The 23,462-nt window shown below is 35.4% G+C and overlaps 1 protein-coding gene across 1 annotated transcript in view; it reads left to right on the forward strand.

Moving 5' to 3' along the window:
* The window catches only part of TRHDE (thyrotropin releasing hormone degrading enzyme), a 396,236-nt gene that overhangs the window by 350,872 nt on the left and 21,902 nt on the right, over nucleotides 1–23,462 (forward strand). Inside the window, exons 14-15 of the mRNA XM_003832902.6 lie at nucleotides 945–1,042; nucleotides 1,481–1,588. Of these exons, the coding sequence (XP_003832950.4) occupies nucleotides 945–1,042; nucleotides 1,481–1,588 (206 nt within the window). The remainder of the gene's footprint in view (nucleotides 1–944; nucleotides 1,043–1,480; nucleotides 1,589–23,462) is intronic.

The raw sequence follows: 23,462 nt of genomic DNA on the forward strand, positions 1-23,462 counted from the left end.
TTTTTGAATATATTTGTACATTAGAATAGCGTATCATGTCAGATTCCTTGTTTTCAGTAAACAGTTAAGAATCATTTTTATTGTAATTTCATTGTTTGTATTCCTTGGCAAAATTCAAGAGCACATTAAAGTGAGGGAGAGCCAACCTGGGCAACATGGTGAAACCCCATCTCTACAAAAAAAAAAAAAAAAAAAGAAATACAAAAATTAACTGGGTGTAGTGGCTTGTGCCTGTAGTCCCAGCTACTCATGAGGCTGAGGTGGGAGGATGGCGTGAATCTGAGAGGCGGAAGATGCAGTGAGCCGTGGTTGTTGCCACTGTACTCCAGCCTGGGCAACAGAGTGGAGACCGTGTCTAAAAAAACAAAAAATAGTGAGGGAGAGCATGCCTTACCTTGATACTGACACTTAAATGTGTCATTAGCTGAATGAATTGTTGACTTTGAAATATCATTATAATTACACTGAAGAGTTCTGTGTATCTCAGCTTCATCAATACTAGGCCATTGGTTGGGCCAACATAGTAGTTTTGCATTAAATATGCCCTGTTGATATAAAATGCGTAAATATTAGATGTCCATTTTCATATAGTATATCTATATACATTTGTACATATGTACGCATAGGTGTTATCAATATTCTTTGTTTTCCTCATTTTGTTACAAAAGTCATCATCTAAAATATTTACTCATGCAAATTACTTAGTGATTTAATAGGAAGAAGAGTAGACTTGTACCATTCCAATAGCATTTTATCCCTCTTTTCGATATGTGAAATACTAAATTGAATAAAATTATAATAGAACATTACTGTACTTATAATTTTATGGATATTTGAAAGTAGATACATTTTAAGAATATTTTAATTTTATTATAGAATTTTAATTGTCAGCATACAGAAGTTTTAAACTGACCTTATCTTTATTTATTCTATACCCCATTTAGGAATATATTTTAAAGCAAGTTGCAACAACGTATATCAAGCTTGGGTGGCCGAAAAATAATTTTAATGGATCTCTTGTTCAAGCATCCTACCAACATGAGTACTGTTTTATTTTCTTATCATCTTCTTTACCCCTAGAGCTGTACAATAATGTACTACTAGTGCCATTGTGACTTTAGCAGCATGAGACAATCTTCCTTTCATTCTTCATCTTACATTTCACTTTCCCGAGAGGACTGCTGCTGCGTAGCACAGTTTCCATTGCCTGATCCTGAGAACAAAGACGTTTCCTTGCTGTGTTTTAATTTAAGATCTACCTTTATTGGTGATATTGAGATCAGAACCCATGCCTCTCACTGGAGTACTGTTAAACTTTTAGTATGTTTAACTTCCACTCTGCCTAAGTGACTTTTACTCAGCAGCATAGGATTTCCAGATCTAAATACCATTTTTATGTTAATAATTTACTTATCTACTATTTAGGGAATGAATTTCCCTAACTTTCTTTTTAATTTGTTTCCCTTTTGATGATATCTAGAGAACTACGTAGAGAAGTTATAATGCTGGCCTGCAGTTTTGGCAACAAGCACTGTCACCAACAGGCATCAACACTTATTTCAGATTGGATTTCCAGCAACAGGAACAGGTAAACTGAGCCAAATCCTGTATTTCTGATATTATTTAATAGTGCTTTCAGATTCTCAGTGGATGCATTTCATTTACCCACTGGAGAAAAACAAGATAAGGAAAAACAAAAGCATGCAGCAACATTTTGTATCAGGTTCACAGCTTCCAAGGCAATAGTGTGAAAGTCACAATACAGGTATCTTTGAAATGTTTCATTGACTTTATGCTAACTTTATTAATTTAGGTCTTTATTTTTAAATATATATAAGTTGTCACCTTATTTCAAGTATTGAAAGCTCTGCTATCTCATAAGAACAAAATAATGAAATTCAATCCAGACTCTTTCAGGTTCTTTATAAAGGTTGTGGTATTTATTCATAGAACAATTACCAGCATATGTCATAAACAAAGTAGCATAACAAATGTTAATATTAAAAACTAAAAATAAAAGGTTATGAAAAAAAGATCTTTCCTTTTTCAGTGACCCTTGACAATCACCTTAAACTTGTATCTTATCTTAGAATTTTGCAATCTAGTATTTTAATATATGAGGTTAAAATTGTTTAATTAAATTACTTTTGAGGAAAAAAAATACTGTGCTAAATGTCACTTGTTAATGAAAGGAATACTAAACATAAAAATAATCGAAGATTATTGGTATTACACCTACAGTATTTTAAGCCTTCTTAAGGTACCTTTATATTTTCAAGGGTATTAATGTACCATTTCTTTTTACACTTTGGACAACTGATATCCATTCCTCTCCAGTTTTTGGCCCCCATAACTAGAGTCTTTCCTCCTAGGAAGGAAGAGAAGCTAGGGCTTGATTTGTACAGATGATGCTATTTTATGTGCAACAGTGGGGTTGTTCCTGATATGCATGTGAGGGATGATCCCATGGGCAACAAAGAAAGACACTTGTACTGGTTAAACTTAGAGAACTGCAGTCAGTATAACCTACTTAGGAATGAATTGGTATTTGTCTTGTTAAGAGCTGTTTAGGTTTAGATTTAATATCTAACTGACTAGATCAAAGAGTAACTATTCTGTTTGAAAGGTCTCTGTAGGAATCTTTCACTACATTATTTAGTAACTCATCATAATACCTCACCTTCCTGTAGCATTTCCTGCTTGCCCTCTAAATTAATTGTTTCTGGTCTTATACAAGCTAAAAAGGAAAACATTTTATCAGTATCATCTGCCAGTTGATCTATCATATATTTGAAGACAGTGATCCAATATTTCATCTGTCTTCTCTAGAACCAAACTGTACCCATTTTTTAAATTTTCAAGATTTTTTGCTAAGTCTTCTGGGAACTATTTCATTAGATCTGAAAATGTTATACAAACCTTTTTGCTATTTTTACCACCTCCTTCAATTCTACCACGTTTAATCAGACCATGGAAATAAACATTTATCCAACATAAATACAGCCAAAATTTTATTAAAATCCATATCATATATACATATAAAAAAGATGAAATGTATTATGGAGAAATTATAGTGTCTTCTCTCTTCCCTTTTGTTTTTGTGTGTTTTGTTTGTTTTTGTTTTATCTTGCTATCAACATGTGCCCTTTTTCAGAGCTGATTATTGTTTTAACACTTTAATGGGTCTACTCACATAAACATGTTTTTCTACCATGTTATTAAAATTGGACTCACACCATTGCATCACCATAATTTCTCTAGAAAGCATTCAAGCCTAATATCACTGTCTAAATTTTAGAAATATAGCTGTTGGGGAAAATGCTATTTTAAAAATAGTTCATTTATTTAAGAATACTTTTTGAATAATTCTCAGTACCATCTGGTAGCTGGAAATCAAAGAAGTGGATCTTAACATTCATAGAGGAACTGTTTTTTAAACAGTTTTATTTTGAAGTAAGAACTAAGTGCAAGATAGAGTGTGAACACAAAGAAAGGAAACATTACTATCTTGGAGGGATCTCATTCTGATTCATGAAGGATAAGTAAGATTTAAGTGGATAGGGGCAGGACTGAAGGCAGTGGTAGGTATCTATCTATGAATATGTAAGGTGGGTAGATGGGAATTGCAGACAGAAGAAAGCCACATGCGTTGCTGTTTAATTTAATAATTGCAGTCACGTTTGACTTGTAAACTTCAACAATTCATCAGCTCATTTTGGTTTTGGTAACTCTGCCACTTATCTGTGGTAAAATAATGAAATTTGGGCCAAACAACTTAAGATTCTTTTGTCATTTCCTTCATTAATTCTATTTTATATTCTCTGCTTTGCTTTCTTTTGTAACTGGGAAAGTAAACAAGTTAAGTGAAATTAACTCTGTTTACTAAGATTTGCTTAACCCACTACATGACGTGCCCAGCAAACACAAGTCACTTCCTGCAGCGAGGACACATAATATCCACTATGCTGCTAGGTGTGTGTGAAGATCAGAGGTGTAATCTGTATTTTTTGGATGACAGCTTGATAATTAAACAATAATGCAATCCTGTAGTTGGTGCTGAGTTTAATCTCAAATTGAGTCAAGAAGGAAAGAAAAATTTTTTTTAAATGGCCCTATAGCAATAGACCAGTAATCCTTGTTTGTTTGCTTTTTGTTTGTTTAACTGAAGCCTTAAATAGAGTGATTTACAAAAGTCATCTAAGAAAAGAATACTAGAGGTAATGTCGTAGTATATTTATGAAATGTCTTGGGAAATAAATATTTATTCTAATATGTCTACAAAACAGTGAGTCATAGAAGTAGCAGGGATTGCAAATTTGGGGGTGTTGTACTATTATGCAGCATAATCTTGATACATTGGGGATATGGGTAAAATCAGTGACATCAGAATCACAAAACTGGAATGAATGTGAAAGGTGCTGCAAGGAGGGATAATGGGACCAAAAAGTACAATGAATAGCTAGAGATGGTAGCAGCAGAAAGAAAAATTCACAAGTTACAGTGGATGATAAATTGAATGAGTTGACATTCTAATACCTGTTAAAATATTCAAATGCTGCAGTGTGTTGAATTGCAATGGTGATGTCATGCATAAAAATGGATTGAGCTACATTCAGGTCTTGTTAGGCTGCAATTTGGAGACTAAGTTCAACAAAAAAGCACATTTCAATGTTATATAGTAAATGTTTATTGAATTGAAATGAATTGAGAGTATTCATTTTGAAACTGAAAAAAAAAGTCAATTCTATAATAAAAACCCTATAATACCATATTTGATCGCTGGTATTTAGGGTTTTCTCTAAGTAATAAATTTGACCAGAAGTTAAATATGTATCATAATAATGTATTTAAATACTGTTAAAGGGCACAATTTAAAGCTGTAAGCCAATACAAAGTAAAGTTTTAAAGCATTTAATCGAAAGCATTACTAAATAGATAATAATGTCCGTTCCCTAACATAAATTGAAGACTGGTGTCTTCACTATACTTAAAAAAATACGCTGAAATGTTTATTGAATTGAAATGAATTGAGAGTATTCATTTTGAAACTGAAAAAAAAAGTCAATTCTATAATAAAAATTCTAAGTAGAGGCACATCTCTACTTTGCAACATACATAATACATGAGCTTCACTACTTATTCAATTAATTATAGCATTACTAATATTGTCTTTAATGATGATCATAAAGCTATATTTTCTTTACTATATTGAGCATTTACTACATTATGGTTGCTGGCTAAGTGCTTTTTGTGTATTATCTCACTATTTTTATTTTTTATTTTACCAAAACCAAATTCTAAATTTACAAAGGCTATGCAACTTGCCAAGTTTATATGATAATAGGTGGTAGAGCTGGACTTCTTTACCCAGCTTGCCTGCCCCCTAACACTGTTGCATGTGGTTCTGTGGTATATTACACTACTATATATTAGTAAAATACGTTTGTTCAAATATGGTAAAATAAATAAATAAAAATTGTCCTACAGACCTCAAGTACTCACTTCGGTGAGTAAGCAACAGTTTTATGTACATGGGTTGCATGGTGCTATATGGCAGAAGCCAGTGGTTTTTGAACCTGAACATGCACCTGAAACATCAGATGGGATGAAAACAGTTTGTTGGGCTCCACCCTCTGAGTTTCTGATTTAGTAGGTAGAATGAGGCCCCAAGGTTTTGTATTTATAACAATTTCCCAGGTAATGTTGATGCTGTTGATATAGGTACCACACTTTGGGAATTGCTGGTGTAGGGAAAGATTACTGTTTTCAGAGTTGAGACACTTGTGATCAAATTGAAGTTGTTTCCCTAAATAACCTTGGAAAAGTCTTTTAGTTTCCTCATCTGCAAAATGGCAATCATATTACTAACCACACAGGTCATGAGACTTATGTAAAAGAATGCCTATATAATACTTAACCTTTGCAGAAAATTATAAAACACTAGTGTTCTTCAGAGTTACCCTCTACTTGTTTTCACTATCTTTGGGTAGTGGGTGGTGTGAATTTTAAGTGGGGACAGTAGAGATAGTAACACTTATTGAATGCCTTCAATGCTCAATCTACCCTCTATAAGTTTTGGTTCTTACAAGGGTGTGACCTGTGACATAAAATATAAAACAAAATGCTACCTTAGAGATTCTCAATTAGGAGCAGGAGGACATTTGCCCCTTTTCCCCTATTTTGAAGAATAGTGCCTGTCTTGGCCTCTGGCAAATATAACTGTTTCATCCTTGCTCTTCTTAATCAGTTGCTATTCATGGCAAATGTCCCTTTGTCCACCAGAGCTCACTTTGTCTCATAGTGTAGCGTGCTCCAGATAACTGTGTTCCTTTATGTCTGATCCTTCTCATCAATGTTTGCTTTTCTTATGTGAGAACATAAAGGTGGAGGGACAAAAGGCTCTTTTCACTATGGTCTGTGTATATCTCGCCCAGAAACCTCATGTTTTCTTTCCCCAAAACATAGATCCTAACTTACTGTTTATGTTTCCAAGTTGGTGTGGTCCTATTTCCTCAGTTCTTTATACTGCTATTTTTCTTTTTCTTATTATAAAATTGTTCCACTCTAAATTTTCATAGGCTAAAGTAAGACCTGCCACTCTAGTGCTGTAACCAGCATAGACATTTTGTAGACCAGTGAATACAGCAAGGAGTTTGTATGGAATAGCAAAAAGAACAGGGCTGCCCGCCCTTCCAATGAGCTGGGCTTAGGAATTAGCTTGTCCTTTGTCATTAAACGGTTGTGGCTTTAGACAAGTCAGTTAACTTCTCAAAATCTCAATTGTATTTCTGAAGTAAGGAGATTGCCCCCAAATTTCCAGTGCTTATATCAGCTCTAAAAGTTCAAAATTTCACACTCACTCAATATAAAACTTGAGGGCACTTTTTTTTTGTTGCATCATATGCTTAGAAAAATAACTTTAAGGATAATCATCTTCTTTCCTTCACCTTTCTGCCATAGGAATTTTATATATCAGTAGTTATAGCTATTCAGTTCATTGTGAATTTTTGCCTGCAGAGTCCTAGCACAGAAACTTAGAGATTGGTCATAAGAGTCTTTAAAGAAGAAAATGGTATGGGCACTTCTGGCATTCACAATTATCATCAAAATCATCATTACTGTTGATATCTCATTTTCAATTTATTCCTTCATAGTTCTTTAAGGTTGAAAAATAAAATATTTAATATGCTGCATCCCTCATTGTGGACAGTTGCAATATTGTAGGACCAGATTCACCAGTCTACATATGGGTAATGGCATGTCTGGTTAATAGTCAACTTGACTTTCTTTTTTTAAAAAAAACGAGATCTCGTTCTATTATCCAAGTGCAGTGGCACTGTCATAAGTTCCTTCACCCTCAAACTCCTAGGCTCAAGCAACACTCCCACCTCAGCGTCCCAATGTATCTAGGCCTACAGCCCCACACCACCACACCTGGCTAATTTTTTTTTTTTTGAGACAGGGTCTCACTACATTGCCCAGGCTTGCTGGTCCTAAACTCCTGGTCTCAAGCAATCCTCCTGCCTTGGTCTGTCAAAGTGCTGGGATTGACTTGACTTTTAACTTTTCTAAAATAAGATGCTATTGCATATTTCTTCCATAGTTATAAGTTTACTTGTTTTAACCAGTATTAATTCAAACTCTTACAGTACTTGATTCAGATGTAAAACATACTGAGCCTCTGCCATGTTCCAGCCATCATGCTGAAAGTCACCAGGGATCCAATGATGAACAAAAGAACATGCCTCCTGCCTTACAATCTAATGGGGTAGACCAATGCTAATCAGATGTCAGATGTAATACAAATAATGTAGTATTTTAACTGTGATGAGAAGCCAGATGGAAGGTTTATAGGAGAAGGACAATTTGACCTGTCAGTAAAAAGTTGACTTCCCTGCAGAATGGCAACTGAACTGGGGTCTACAGGAGAGATGCACATTCTTTAGACTAAGAAGGAAAGGAGGTGTTAAGTGGAAACAACAGTGTGTAAAAATGAGCTTCCTTCACAACATCCTTTCTCAAGATTAGATTCTTGATACTTTCAAAAAGTTTAGCTGATTGGGCAGAATCTGTACTGAAACAAGAACATCCTCTAAAAATTTTGCAAGCTAATTTTTAATTTAATCACTTTGTTTTGTTTTTATTTGCTGAGAGGAGCAAAAATCCCAGTAAGTTGATTATGCTCCTTCATCAAAGCTTTAGAGGATCTCTATTCTAACATCAGAATATGTCACCAAACAAGTGTTTTGGAAAAGCTATATAGAAGAAAAATAATATATGAAATGTAGTGAGTGTACTTGCTATCTGAATTTATCCTATTGTGAATTCTTTTGTCAAAATGAAAATCCTTTTCATAGACAGGAATTGCTACCTGGCTTATTATTTGTATAATTACAGGTCTTCATATATTACAATTAACTTAAATAGTGGCTATACCTGAATATAGACAAGAACTTTTTATCCTTCTTTTCAACTAAGCTTTTCTGAAATCATACTGAAAATACCACTATTCCTTGCTATTTAGAGAATTTAATACATGCCAACTCAGTTCAGTCCATCATGAGATAAATGTTTGACTTAATGACCTACTTGAGGGACTAACTAATCTGGTTGTATTTTTAATTTAGTTTTTATATAGCAGGGACTTTAATTGCTTCTACAGCTAATATAACTCCAGTGAGTGCATATTTCTATTCATTTTCTTATAGTCACATTTAGTTTCTAATCTAAATGCATTAACGACTTTATATTCTAATTTAAAATGCAGAAATAATCATACACTTGTATTCCTTTTCCTAACACTTTGGTCTTTTTCATGACATTTTACTTTTTTAAAAAATTATATTACTAGCCATGCATAGACGCACATAGTCAATAGTTATTTTTTCAAAGTATCTTAATTTTTACATAAGTATGCTTTTTTGAAGGTGATGTGATTTAATTTTTTTTCTTTGCAGTATAATTGGATCTCCCCCATTACTGCCAATAGTAATTTGCTTATTGTGCTAGTATTGTTTGCCTAAAATTATACTGATTTCAGACACTTCTGTGTCTTCTATCAAAAGATATATGCCTATTGATTAGTTGTAGAATAGCTCTATTTTAATAGCCCAACTGTTTATTACAGTACAAGGGCTCAGTGAATATAGATTCACATGGGCAACTAAGAACAATGCTTATTAAACTTATAATAATAAGCATTATTATTTGCTAAACTGGAATTTTGTTGGCTGAGTAGCCAAAAAAATTTGCAGATTCCAAAATATTTGTACTAAGACACAGTGAGTATGTTATACTGACAGATTGAGTATAAAATTCATTGCAATCATTGCCAACCACTACAAAGAAGAGATTTCCTTCACATTTTCCTAATGTAATATAAGCATTCATATTATCACTAAGGGGAGTCCTTCAACAACACTAATATTTCCTTTTTGTTTACTTTTTCCCCTTGTGATTAAGGCTTAAGACTGATTCTATACATATAATTCACTCTACTTCAAAATAAAAATGGAAATAATTTATGTTAGTCTTCTAATGATACTGTGGTAACAATTTAACATTGTGAAAAATATGGTAAAATATGGAAGCATCAATATTGTTTCATTTTATGTATATATAATGAATATATATACATATATATAAAGTATTTGAAAAGTAGGAAAATTAGAACTTTCATCGTTCAGAAATTCTTGGCAGTAACAGCAAAATTAAAAGCACACCCACATACGTCTGTGGGTTGAATAGTGGCCTCCAAAAGATGCCTTCAAATCCTAATCCCCACATGTAAATGTGATTTTATTTAGAAGTAGGATTGTTGCAGATGTAAAAAGTTACGGATCTCAGTATGAGATCATCCTAGATTTAGCGAAATCTCTAAATCTGGTGATGAGTGTCCTTATAGGGGAAAAGTAGTCAGAGAGAGATACCGGGAGTAAGTCATGTAAAGACAGAGGAGCGCCAAGAATTGCTGGAGCCACTAGAAGCTAGAGAGAGGCATAGGTATATTTTCCCTTAGAGTCTTCAGGATAAACCCACCATGGTTTTGAACTTCTGCTCTCAGACCAGCGAGAGAATAAATTTCTGTGATTTCAAGCCACCAAGTTTATGGTAATTTATTTGGCAGCTCTAGAAAACTAATGCACACACCTTCAGTCTCTGCCTTATATTCAAGCCTTGATGTATAATCAGCAGTTTTGATTTTTTTCCTTTGTTTGATGGAATATCAGGGAGGTATTGCAAATTAAATTTTTCACTTTAACAAACTTCATCCTTATTTTTACTTAAGATTTACATTAAGAAAAGGAGGAATAAAAATACTGAGGATGCAGTTTCTTCTTGTTGCTCACAAAATTAAGATAAAATTATAATCATCAGCCATTATAATATTATTTTTAACTGTATAGGGAAAAAATCATGGGAGTGATCCATTCAATGAAATAGAATAATATATGGAAATTTCCCTAAAATTCATAGCAAAAAAAAAAAAAAAAAACCTACCCATACTTATTTTTCAGGATCTCTTTACTTCTAAGTATTAGAGTTTCTTCATTTTTTTCTTTCTAATGACTTAAGATTCCACTTATAATTATGAAATCAAATAGAAAAAAATAAAGTGACTTATATTTAATTTTCATATATAAATCTTATTTTATCCTATTTAATAGGATATTATATTTAATTTTCATATATAAATATTATTTTATCCTGAGATATACAGAGCAGGCATTCAACATGTACTGTTTACTCATTTTCTTCAGACATATGTAATACCATAACCAATTACATGTATATATGCATGTATACACCTTAAATATTTCAATTTTTCACAAAATAATAAACCATGTCAACTCTTTTAAAATCTATTTCTCAGGTATATCATCTCACAATGCAAAATGCCCCTTTTTGCCTAATTTGTAACTTTTTCATTCAATTATGCCATCCTCCTTTTTGCCAGAAGCTAGGTTATTTTGTTTTGTTTTCAATAATTTTCTTTTACTTCATAAAATAGGACTAGATTCTTAACTATTTAAGTGAGTATCCTTTGTCAAATTTAATTATATCAGTATTCCTTAAAATACACATATATATGAGATTCATAATGCGTTTCACTGCTTTTCATGTAAAAAGAAAACAGGAAGCTCAAAATACATTTCAGCAAAATCATAGAACATCTCGGCTTGGATGTGAATAAGAAAATTTCTCTTTTTAAAAAGTACAGCATTTTTTAATATAATGAATCAATTAAATACAACTGTCAATTAAAGGCCTAGAGAATTGTATTTTGAGCAATACACATAAACACGCACACAAGTAGCAAAATTTGTTTTGGCCAAAATAAAATCCATTTTTGGTTGGGAAACTTTTAATTGAGAAAAATGTATTATTGTTCTTCTACTCAAGACAGCTTTATGGTTATGCCAAAAAACTCAACAAAATGGCAATAATCAATTCTTCCCAGTCTGAGGAATCAGCCTTGTTAATCTCAGTGTCCTTGACAGTGCATTAGAGATTAAGGTAAACCACATTTGCACTGATTCCTCACATTTTTGGAAGTAGTACATTGATGGATAAGAGAAATCTGTGTAATTTTTCAACATTTGTGTGAAGAATACAAAAGATGATGACAATTGCTATAAATCATTCCTGAGCAACAAATGTTATTTGTCGAGATGTAGCCTAATATAATCCAGTGGGGCTTTCATAGACACTCAGACCTGGGTCGTGATTTGAATGAGGACAGTGCTTGTGTATTTGCTATGGTAACTAATGTTTCATTCTTATAATTTATCTTTCATCTTAAGAAGTTAAGCTAAAGTGCTAATTCCCAATTATTGTGATTCAGACAACACCATTAATTTTTTGTTTCTATAGTTAGGCTTTATATGATAGCAGGTACTTAGATTTACAGTGCCCTGACCAGAGCTGAGTGAAGAAGCAGTTAAAATATTCAGTCAGGATGGAGCAGATGAGTTGAAAAGCCAAGGATAAGAGGCAGGCGATTATCAGGATACAATTTCTCATCTTTAACAAACACTGGAGTCTATAAATAGGGCAATTTATCAGCCATTTCACAACTTCTACTACAATTGTATACCTCTTAAGTATTAAATTATGTTATGCTCTTAGAGCTATTTATATTGGCAGCCTGCTGTTCAGTGTTTTAGACTGAGTCATCATAGATATCTTAATTTTTCTACCTATAAAGCATTTTTTAACTCTTTTAGGTATAATTGATGCTGGATATATTGCAAGAAAATCATAAGGGTTCTTAAATACCCAGCATTTAGGCTTTTCAGTAGGATGTGTTTAACATTGGACCAAAAAAAAAAAAAAAAAAAAAACTAGACAAGTCACGAATTTTCCTCTATTTGCTTTTTTTCTTTACCTTTTTGTAGGTCTTTGTCATTCTTGCCTTTGTCATTCACACTGAATTTTTTGGCCTCTGTGCATTTCTCACTTGTGTTGTTTCTGTCTTTTTACTTTTCCTTTGATGTCTCCTTTTTGACCTTTTCTTTTTAATGTTATCTGGGCCACTCAGTTTCTTATGTTTCTGTGCTTTGGCAATTATATTTTATAAAGTGATCTTATAGCCCAGCTACTTAACGTTCATCATCCCTCTTTCTGACTATCCAATTTTATTTCTGCAGAATAGCAATTTTATATATGGAACTTAAACCTTTAAAAAGTAATTTCATATATATTACTTAAACTTAGATGAAGTGAGTGTCCCTTTCAAAGTACATTTACCTTAATTTTAAAAGCCACTTGAAAGGAGTGCAGTTACTTTGAAGAGTAATCTTTTGATAGATTCAGGCTGTTAAGAGTTAAGATCCCTTGTCCCCCACCAGCAAGTCTCTTTCTTTTCATATAGAAAGAGCTGCATATGCCTCTTTGCAAACATGCAAAATTAAAATATTAAGAAGTATTGAATATCATTTTAGGACATATTCAGATAATTTTAAATACATTTATTCTGTTCTCCACCAGGTTTCTCCAATGCTATTCTTTTGAATTTCACAGGGCCGTTGCAGACTGTTTTTGGACTACCTTTTCCTTTGTTTCGAGATTTTCCTATTTCTTTTGGTTATACTTAAGGTTCAGTGGGAATGCAAATGCTGTTTGGGCACAAGTGAGAAAGCTCCCTAGAAACAGAACCACCCTAGCTTCAGCATGAAAGGTGCCTAGCAAACAGCATTCCTTCCTAGTGATCTTTCCACCCACCACTGACTATGCGTTTCACTTGGGATTCTGTCCCCTCTTTGCTAGGGGGCATTGTAGAGATTTCTAGAAACCATATTCTTCCTGGTTGCCAGGGTTTTTATGAATTTAGTGGTACTATATTTGATTGACAAGTATACTAGTAAAGTTAGGTGGGATTATAAAAGCGTATTTTATTATAATGCTTTAAACTTGCGACATATTATCAATCATGTTTTTCAATAAATTACTAATTCACTTTCAGTGAGATTCTTATTTTTACTACTGCTTTTTAAAAATTCCATTACTCATTTGGGAAAGATGGTTGTTATCCATTTCCGTAATAATAGTAATAAAAATAATGAGGAGGAGGAGTGTCATTATCAAATATTGAGAACAATTTGCTATTTTCCCAGCACTGGGCAGTGCACATTGTGGAGATAAAGCCCCTGCCAAACCCTTTATATACACTAGGCCCTGTGCTAAGCACTGGACAGACATCTTATTTAATCACTGTAACAGCCCTGTAAGGAATTATTATCCCCATTTTCCAGAAGGGGAAACTGACACATAGGTACAAAAAGTTGCCCATTCCTTCTAAACAGCATTAGGTTTTATTCACGGTGGCTTCATTAGCAGCAGACAAGAGGCTAAAGAATGAGAATAGAAACAATTGAGAATAGAGGACACTATGAACAAGGTCAAACTTTGTAAATGCAGGTTATTTTTCAGTTTGCTATTTCAAAGTCATGGATTTCCTGTCCCCATAGAGGTAAGGGTATAAGCATTTGTAAGGCAGAACAAGATTTGGAATATTTTCTTTTCTTTTTTTTTTTTTTAACCAATGCATGAGTTTTAATTGGATGCTAGTTTCAGAGGGAAAACATCTTTTTTTTTAATTTTTAATTTTTTATTTATTATTATTATACTTTAAGTTTTAGGGTACATGTGCACAATGTGCAGGTTAGTTACATATGTATACATGTGACATGCTGGTGCACTGCACCCACTAACTCGTCATCTAGCATTAGGTATATCTCCCAATGCTATCCCTCCCCCCTCCCCCCACCCCACAACAGTCCCCAGAGTGTGATGTTCCCCCTCCTGTGTCCGTGTGTTCTCATTGTTCAATTCCCACCTATGAGTGAGAATATGCGGTGGTTGGTTTTTTGTTCTTGCGATAGTTTACTGAGAATGATGATTTCCAATTTCATCCATGTCCCTACAAAGGACATGAACTCATCCTTTTTTATGGATGCATAGTATTCCATGGTGTGTATGTGCCACATTTTCTTAATCCAGTCTATCATTGTTGGACATTTGGGTTGGTTCCAAGTCTTTGATATTGTGAATAATGCCGCAATAAACATACATGTGCATGTGTCTTTATAGCAGCATGATTTATAGTCCTTTGGGTATATACCCAGTAATGGGATGGCTGGGTCAAATGGTATTTCTAGTTCTAGATCCCTGAGGAATCGCCACACTGAATTCCACAATGGTTGAACTAGTTTACAGTCCCACCAACAGTGTAAAAGTGTTCCTATTTCTCCACATCCTCTCCAGCACCTGTTGTTTCCTGACTTTTTAATGATTGCCATTCTAACTGGTGTGAGATGGTATCTCATTGTGGTTTTGATTTGCATTTCTCTGATGGCCAGTGATGCTGAGCATTTTTTCATGTGTTTTTTGGCTTCATAAATGTCTTCTTTTGAGAAGTGTCTGTTCATGTCCTTTGCCCACTTTTTGATGGGGTTGTTTTTTTCTTGTAAATTTGTTTGAGTTCATTGTAGATTCTGGATATTAGCCCTTTGTCAGATGAGTAGGTTGCGAAAATTTTCTCCCATCTTGTAGGTTGCCTGTTCACTCTGATGGTAGTTTCTTTTGCTGTGCAGAAGCTCTTTAGTTTAATTAGATCCCATTTGTCAATTTTGTCTTTTGTTGCCATTGCTTTTGGTGTTTTAGACATGAAGTCCTTGCCCCTGCCTGTGTCCTGAATGGTAATGCCTAGGTTTTCTTCTAGGGTTTTTATGGATTTAGGTCTAACGTTTAAGTGTTTAATCCATCTTGAATTGATTTTTGTATAAGGTGTAAGGAAGGGATCCAGTTTCAGCTTTCTACATATGGCTAGCCAGTTTTCCAAGCACCATTTATTAAATAGGGAATCCTTTCCCCATTGCTTGTTTTTCTCAGGTTTGTCAAAGATCAGATAGTTGTAGATATGTGGCGTTATTTCTGAAGGCTCTGTTCTGTTCCATTGATCTATATCTGTTTTGGTACCAGTACCATGCTGTTTTGGTTACTGTAGCCTTGTAGTATAGTTTGAAGTCAGGTAGCGTGATGCCTCCAGCTTTGTTCTTTTGGCTTAGGATTGACTTGGCGATGTGGGCTCTTTTTTGGTTCCATATGAACTTTAAAGTAGTTTTTTCCAATTCTGTGAAGAAAGTCATTGGTAGCTTGATGGGGATGGCATTGAATCTGTAAATTATCTTGGGCAGTATGGCCATTTTCATGATATTGATTCTTCCTACCCATGAGCATGGAATGTTCTTCCATTTGTTTGTATCCTCTTTTATTTCATTGAGCAGTGGTTTGTAGTTCTCCTTGAAGAGGTCCTTCAGATCCCTTGTAAGTTGGATTCCTAGGTATTTTATTCTCTTTGAAGCAATTGTGAATGGGAGTTCACTCATGATTTGGCTCTCTGTCTGTTGTTGGTGTATAAGAATGCTTGTGATTTTTGTACATTGATTTTGTATCCTGAGACTTTGCTGAAGTTGCTTATCAGCTTAAGGAGATTTTAGGCTGAGACAATGGGGTTTTCTAGATATACAATCATGTTGTCTGCAAACAGGGACAATTTGACTTCCTCTTTTCCTAATTGAATACCCTTTATTTCCTTCTCCTGCCTAATTGCCCTGGCCAGAACTTCCAACACTATGTTGAATAGGAGTGGTCAGAGAGGGCATCCCAGTCTTGTGCCAGTTTTCAAAGGGAATGCTTCCAGTTTTTGCCCATTCAGTATGATATTGGCTATGGGTTTGTCATAGATAGCTCTTATTATTTTGAAATATGTCCCATCAATACCTAATTTATTGAAAGTTTTTAGCATGAAGTGTTGTTTTATTTTGTCAAAGGCCTTTTCTGCATCTTTTGAGATAATCATGTGGTTTTTGTCTCTGTTTCTGTTTATATGCTGGATTACATTTATTGATTTGTGTATATTGAACCAGCCTTGCATCCCAGGGATGAAGCCCACTTGATCATGATGGATAAGCTTTTTGATGTACTGCTGGATTTGGTTTGCCAGTATTTTATTGAGGATTTTGGCATCAATGTTCATCAAGGATATTGGTCTAAAATTCTCTTTTTTTGGTTGTGTCTCTGCCCGGCTTTGGTATCAGGATGATGCTGGCCTCATAAAATGAGTTAGGGAGGATTCCCTCTTTTTCTATTGATTGGAATAGTTTCAGAAGGAATGGTACCAGTTCCTCCTTGTACCTCTGGTAGAATTTGGCTGTGAATCCATCTGGTCCTGGACTCTTTTTGATTGGTAAGCTATTGATTATTGCCACAATTTCAGATCCTGTTATTGGTCTATTCAGAGATTCAACTTCTTCCTGGTTTAGTCTTGGGAGAGTGTATGTGTCGAGGAATTTATCCATTTCTTCTAGATTTTCTAGTTTATTTGCGTAGAGGTGTTTTTAATATTCTCTGATGGTAGTTTGTATTTCTGTGGGATCGGTGGTGATATCCTCTTTATCATCTTTTATTGCATCTCTTTGATTCTTCTCCCTTTTTTTCTTTATTAGTCTTGCTAGCGGTCTATCAATTTTGTTGATCCTTTCAAAAAACCAGCTCCTGGATTCATTAATTTTTTGAGGGTTTTTTGTGTCTCTATGTCCTTCAGTTCTGCTCTGATTTTAGTTATTTCTTGCCTTCTGCTAGCTTTTGAATGTGTTTGCTCTTGCTTCTCTAGTTCTTTTAATTGTGATGTTAGGGTGTCAATTTTGGATCTTTCCTGCTTTCTCTTGTGGGCATGTAGTGCTATAAATTTCCCTCTACACACTGCTTTGAATGCGTCCCAGAGATTCTGGTATGTTGTGTCTTTGTTCTTGTTGGTTTCAAAGAACATCTTTATTACTGCCTTCATTTCGTTATGTACCCAGTAGTCATTCAGGAGCAGGTTGTTCAGTTTCCATGTAGTTGAGCAGTTTTGAGTGAAATTCTTAATCCTGAGTTCTAGTTTGATTGCACTGTGGTCTCAGAGATAGTTTGTTATAATTTCTGTTCTTTTACATTTGCTGAGGAGAGCTTTACTTCCAAGTATGTGGTCAATTTTGGAATAGGTGTGGTGTGGTGCTGAAAAAAATGTATATTCTGTTGATTTGGGGTGGAGAGTTCTGTAGATGTCTATTAGGTCTGCTTGGTGCAGAGCTGAGTTCAATTCCTGGGTATCCTTGTTGACTTTCTGTCTCGTTGATCTGTCTAATGTCGACAGTGGGGTGTTAAAGTCTCCCATTATTAATGTGTGGGAGTCTAAGTCTCTTTGTAGGTCACTCAGGACTTGCTTTATGAATCTGGGTGTTCCTGTATTGGGTGCATATATATTTGGGATAGTTAGCTCTTCTTGTTGAATTGATCCCTTTACCATTATGTAATGGCCTTCTTTGTCTCTTTTGATCTTTGTTGGTTTAAAGTCTGTTTTATCAGAGACTAGGATTGCAACCCCTGCCTTTTTTTGTTTTCCATTTCCTTGGTAGATCTTCCTCCATCCCTTTATTTTGAGCCTGTGTGTGTCTCTGCATGTGAGATGGGTTTCCTGAATACAGCACACTGATGGGTCTTGACTCTTTATCCAATTTGCCAGTCTGTGTCTTTTAATTGGAGCATTTAGTCCATTTACATGTAAAGTTAATATTGTTATGTGTGAATTTGATCCTGTCATTATGATGTTAGCTGGTTATTTTGCTCGTTAGTTGATGCAGTTTCTTCCTAGCCTCGATGGTCTTTACATTTTGGCATGATTTTGCAGCAGCTGGTACAGGTTGTTCCTTTCCATGTTTAGTGCTTCCTTCAGGAGCTCTGTTAGGGCAGGCCTGGTGGTGACAAAATCTCTCAGCATTTGCTTGTCTGTAAAGTATTTATTTCTCCTTCACGTATGAAGCTTAGTTTGGCTGGATATGAAATTCTGGGTTGAAAATTCTTTTCTTTAAGAATGTTGAATATTGGCCCCCACTCTCTTCTGGCTTGTAGAGTTTCTGCTGAGAGATCTGCTGTTAGTCTGATGGGCTTCCCTTTGAGGGTAACCTGACCTTTCTCTCTGGCTGCCCTTAACATTTTTTCCTTCATTTCAACTTTGGTGAATCTGACAATTATGTGTCTTGGAGTTGCTCTTCTCAAGGAGTATCTTTGTGGCATTCTCTGTATTTCCTGAATCTGAATGTTGGCCTGCCTTGCTAGATTGGGGAAGTTCTCCTGGATAATATCCTGCAGAGTGTTTTCCAACTTGGTTCCATTCTCCCTGTCACTTTCAGGTACACCAATCACACGTAGATTTCGTCTTTTCACATAGTCCTATATTTCTTGGAGGCTTTGCTCGTTTCTTTGTATTCTTTTTTCTCTATACTTCCCTTCTCGCTTCATGTCATTCATTTCATCTTCCATTGCTGATACCCTTTCTTTCAGTTGATCGCATCGGCTCCTGAGGCTTCTGCATTCTTCACGTAGTTCTCGAGCCTTGGTTTTCAGCTCCATCAGCTCCTTTAAGCACTTCTCTGTATTGGTTATTCTAGTTATACATTCTTCTAAACTTTTTTCAAAGTTTTCAACTTCTTTGCCTTTGGTTTGAATGTCCTCCAGTAGCTCAGAGTAATTTGATCATCTGAAGCCTTCGTCTCTCAGCTCATCAAAGTCATTCTCTGTCCAGCTTTGTTCCATTGCTGGTGAGGAACTGCGTTCCTTTGGAGGAGGAGAGGACCTCTGCTTTTTAGAGTTTCCAGTTTTTCTGCTCTGTTTTTTCCCCATCTTTGTGGTTTTATCTACTTTTGGTCTTTGATGATGGTGATGTACAGTTGGGTTTTTGGTGTGGATGTCCTTTCTGTTTGTTAGTTTTCCTTCTAACAGACAGGACCCTCAGCTGCAGGTCTGTTGGAGTACCCGGCCATGTGAGGTGTCAGTCTGCCCCTGCTAGGGGGTGCCTCCCAGTTAGGCTGCTCAGGGGGTCAGCGGTCAGGGACCCACTTGAGGAGGCAGTCTGCCCGTTCTCAGATCTCCAGCTGCATGCTGGGAGAACCACTGCTCTCTTCAAAGCTGTCAGACAGGGACACTTAAGTCTGCAGAGGTTACTGCTGTCTTTTTGTTTGTCTGTGCCCTGCCCCCAGAGGTGGAGCCTACAGAGGCAGGCAGGCCTCCTTGAGCTGTGGTGGGCTCCACCCAGTTTGAGCTTCCTGGCTGCTTTGTTTACCCAAGCAAGCCTGGGCAATGGCGGGCGCCCCTCCCCCAGCCTGGCTGCCACCTTGCAGTTTGATCTCAGACTGCTGTGCTAGCAATCAGCGAGACTCTGTGGGCGTAGGACCCTCCGAGCCAGGTGCGGGGTATAATCTCGTGGTGCGCCATTTTTTAAGCCTGTCGGAAAAGCGCAGTATTCAGGTGGGAGTGACCCGATCTTCCAGGTGCCATCTGTCACCCCTTTCTTTGACTAGGAAAGGGAACTCCCTGACCCCCTGCGCTTCCCGAGTGAGGCAATGCCTCGCCCTGCTTCGGCTCGCGCCTGGTACACGCACCCACTGACCCGCGCCCACTGTCTGGCACTCCCTAGTGAGATGAACCCAGTACCTCAGACGGAAATGCAGAAATCACCCGTCTTCTGCGTCGCTCACGCTGGGAGCTGTAGACCGGAGCTGTTCCTATTCGGCCGTCTTCTTCACTTACTTTTTCAATCCTTTGTTTCTTTATCAAATTATAGCTTCTTAGCATCAGAAAATTTTTGCCTGAAACAGTGACATCTTTTTTAGAAATGGAGCTCTGAGTTCGATCTAAGTCTTAAAGTAATAAGGTTCACACATCAATGCAGAAATCACCTGTCTTCTGCGTCGCTCACGCTGGGAGCTGTAGACCGGAGCTGTTCCTATTCGGCCATCTTGGCTCCTCTCCAGATTTGGAATATTTTCAAGGAAGCCTCCACCAGAGGTTTTAATTTTCAGTTAGAGTAGACAAACAATCTTTCAAATGAATTAATTAATTATAAATTAATTGTTAGGCCTCACTCTAAATCAATGGCACGTATACTACCACTGAAAGAATGAGGTGCTCTTAGAGAGGCTAGTGGTTTGAGAAATGTTTTTCATTGTCTTGGAAAATAATTAAATCCACATTTCAGTGTTAATACAATCACTAATGAAAGAATCTTGTACTCACAGAGCAAGAAGGGACTTTAGAACTCATGTGTTTAGCCCTGTCCAATTAGGGTAAAAAATGAAGCCCAAAGAAATGACCTTGACTTACCTGGATCTAGAGGCAGTTACTGGTCAAATTAGGTCTGCCAAAAACTTGCTTAGAAATAGACTTATGTCATAATTAAGTATCAAAATTTGTATTTTAAATATTTTTTTCTTTGGCAAGTATAATTTTCCTCTAAGATATTTTAAATTTATCTCTACATATTATTCAACAGCATTTTTATATATTGAATGTGTTTTCTTCTAACAGTAACAGAATTTATTTTTACAAATGTAATTATACATTTACTTATTTCCAAACTAATTATAAAAGTTATTAAAGGATTTCCAAAATATATGAGTTTAAGAAAAGAAAGAGTAGTTACCTGTAATGACCAAACCCTGAGGCAGATGTTAAGATACTCGTCTGTCCTTTCAGTCTATTTTTACTAAGAACGTACACATTATGTTATTTTTGTAAACTTATGCAATGGTATTATACATATTTTTCATTAATATATGCATTCTACTTTATCTTTGGTGTATTTTATTATATGACTAATTATTAATCTATATCATTGTCAGTTGCTATTTGTATGTTAACTTAAACCAGTGCCTTATTGTTGATATTTTAGTTGAGTTCAGATTTTCTACCACAAAGCAATGAAAACATTCACAGCAAAATCTTTGGAGACTGTCTTAATTATTTATCTTATTAATTCATTTCAGTGTTTTTCATTTAATAACTAAAATACCAATTCACTATGATTTAGTTTCATTCCACTGTTTTTATGAATGAATGACATATTTTTCATTCCACAGTTTTTATGAATCAACAGTATATTTTTCTCCCAAATTTGTATGTTGAAATCCTAACCCCCAATATGATAGTATTAGGAAGTAGGGTCTTTCGGAGCTAAATCACAGTTTATGATGCTGAAGCCCTCACAATGCGATTAAAGACCTCATGAAAGAAACCCCAGATTGTTTTTTAGCCCTGTTTCTGCCACGTGAGAATGCAAGAAGTCAGCAGTCTACAACCTGGCAGGAGGTCGTCTCAAGAACCTGACCATGCTGTTACCCTAGTCTCAGACATAGCCTCCAGTGCTGTGAGAAATAAATTTCTATTGTTTATAAGCCTCCCAGTATATGGTACTTTGTCATAGCTGTTCAGACTAAGGCAGCCATCATTATTATTTAACTCGGTAAAACATTTTTCCTGAAAGATGCATGTCTTTATTTTTCTACCTACTTAATTTTTTCACTTTTACTTCCAAAGCATTTGCTTTGAGTAAGATAACAAAGTTAAATATATCAGTAAAATATGAAAATAAATTATTTCACAATGATACACTGAACTTCTATGCTTTCAAAAGTGTTATTGTACAAAGAACTCTGTCACAATCCTATTTAAAATGAGAATGGAATAAGCTATCAAACAAGTTACTCTAATTAGGTAATAATTTCTGTAATGTCAGTATCCTAAAAAAGATGAAGTTATTTTATTTTGGCTAAGCATTACCCCGGGATTCATCTTGTATGAGGGTAGCTAGGAGAGGCTAACTCACTGTTCATGTTTATCATGTATACCGTACCTAGAGAAAAACAAACAGTTTTCCTTCCCAGATAATAAAATTCTATTAAAGAATTTAATTCTCAAGCAGCGTTTAAAAAGAAATGACTGTGGGAATATTCACATTCTTATAAACAATTTCCATGTTCACTAGGAGGGGCCCTCTCCTTGTAATCCTAATATCAAGAGTCTCACAGGACTCATTTGTACTGTTCATAACTGTGCGTTCTGTGGGGTGTTTTTAGCTCATGCTTTACAAACAAATGGGCATTTTCATTTGTTTCTAATGACTTTGGTTTATACAAAGAGATCTTAAACTGTCCCTAGAGCAATCATTTTGCTGAAATGTTATTAGAACATCTTTACAAATTTAGCAACAAAAGGGGGTTTCATTAACAATGGAAGTCATTGGGAACTGAAGGCCCTTGGCATATCCGGTGCTTACCAATCTTGTTTCATTTATAGGCGTGAGTAAAAATGATCTTGTGAACTTTACATTGATTCTTCATCTGCTGCATGGATAAAAAACATGAGGAGTTGATGGGGTGAGAAGAGGTGCTATTTGTTCTCTTCTAAGGAGTCATTTAAACCTATGCAATTGTACTTCTTAGCAACTGCTAATAGGGCTATTTCTTCCCTGATATTTTGAGGATTTGTAGCTGAGACTGAGGACTATTTTTCAATGGACCATCAACATGCTTTAAATTGTATATGTAAATATATGTGTGTTTCATTTTCATAGTAATGAAATTTCATCAAATTTGATATCTCTGCTATGTGACGAACAGCCATTGAGAAGACTGAAACTTGACCAGCAGTTTTTTGTAAAGCACATTCAAAGTATGCAGTCTTTCTCTTGATTTGAGGCTACAGATACAAATATAGAACCTGCCCTTGTTCTAGGCAGCTTTGCCTTCAGAGACCTTCTTTGCCCTGTATTTGTGTTAGATTCCTTCAGGGTGGTCTATCTGTTATTTTATCCATTTGTGTTAGATTCCTTCAGGGTGGATTGTCTGTCATTTTATCCAACATTTTATTGTTGAGTGTCCTTTCAGAATCTCTTCTTCTTGCTCTGCATATGACCAGCTTGCCATACAGTAGCTCCTTAAGTATACTGCTACTTTATGTCCTTTTAACTCACCCAGAGGCTGTGTTTTAACAAGTATCACTTCAATGCTGGTGAACAGAATGAATACTTATTGTCAGAAACCCAGTCTTTCCAACATCAAACATTTATCAAAGATGACTGATTA

The sequence above is a fragment of the Pan paniscus genome, chromosome 10, assembly GCF_029289425.2.
Source record: "Pan paniscus chromosome 10, NHGRI_mPanPan1-v2.0_pri, whole genome shotgun sequence".
Lineage (NCBI taxonomy): Eukaryota > Metazoa > Chordata > Mammalia > Primates > Hominidae > Pan > Pan paniscus.